The sequence below is a fragment of the Morone saxatilis genome, unplaced genomic scaffold (genome assembly GCF_004916995.1).
Source record: "Morone saxatilis isolate NCDOM2014 unplaced genomic scaffold, NCSU_SB_2.0 Contig20, whole genome shotgun sequence".
NCBI classification, from domain to species: domain Eukaryota; kingdom Metazoa; phylum Chordata; class Actinopteri; family Moronidae; genus Morone; species Morone saxatilis.
The window spans coordinates 22,558,609-22,559,106 of NW_023339763.1; the positions used below are offsets into that span (position 1 = coordinate 22,558,609).

At 36.9% G+C, this 498-nt stretch overlaps 1 protein-coding gene across 1 annotated transcript in view; it reads right to left on the bottom strand.

Annotated features, from left to right (window-relative positions):
* kptn (kaptin (actin binding protein)) overlaps positions 1–498 on the bottom strand; it is a 14,251-nt gene that overhangs the window by 10,937 nt on the left and 2,816 nt on the right. Inside the window, exon 5 of the mRNA XM_035666820.1 lies at positions 19–97. Within this exon, the coding sequence (XP_035522713.1) occupies positions 19–97 (79 nt within the window). The remainder of the gene's footprint in view (positions 1–18; positions 98–498) is intronic.

The window sequence follows — 498 nt, forward strand, 5'->3', positions numbered from 1 at the left end:
TCTAGTCTCTGATCTGACCTCCTTGTACAGGTGGATCCTCTGGTCATGACCACTGAGCAGGAATACTGTCTCTCTGCCTCCATCGTCACACTGCACTCTGACACAGAGAGAAAAGGTTGCTGACAGTTACTATCCAGATACACTTAGTCATGTTTCTGGCTGCTGACAGACGTGGCCATAGAGACAATAAAACCCAATTCATAAGTATTGTATAAAGCTATTATTATAAGCCAATTGTGAAACATCAGGAGTGGAACATTTCATTTAAAATGAAACAGTGATACGCGCAGAGACATTAGGTAATAACAGCAGATTAAATGAGATAAGATCGTTTTCAGTAAGGTAAAAGCTCAAGAATATAAAAAAGTGAAATACATTTATCAAATACTAAAAGCAGTATATTATAAAGTAGTGTAAATATATTTTATAGGATTCAGTACACAGCTGACATTTTAACTTATTAAGTAGCTGGAATGGAAGGAGTTCGGTCTAGACCTG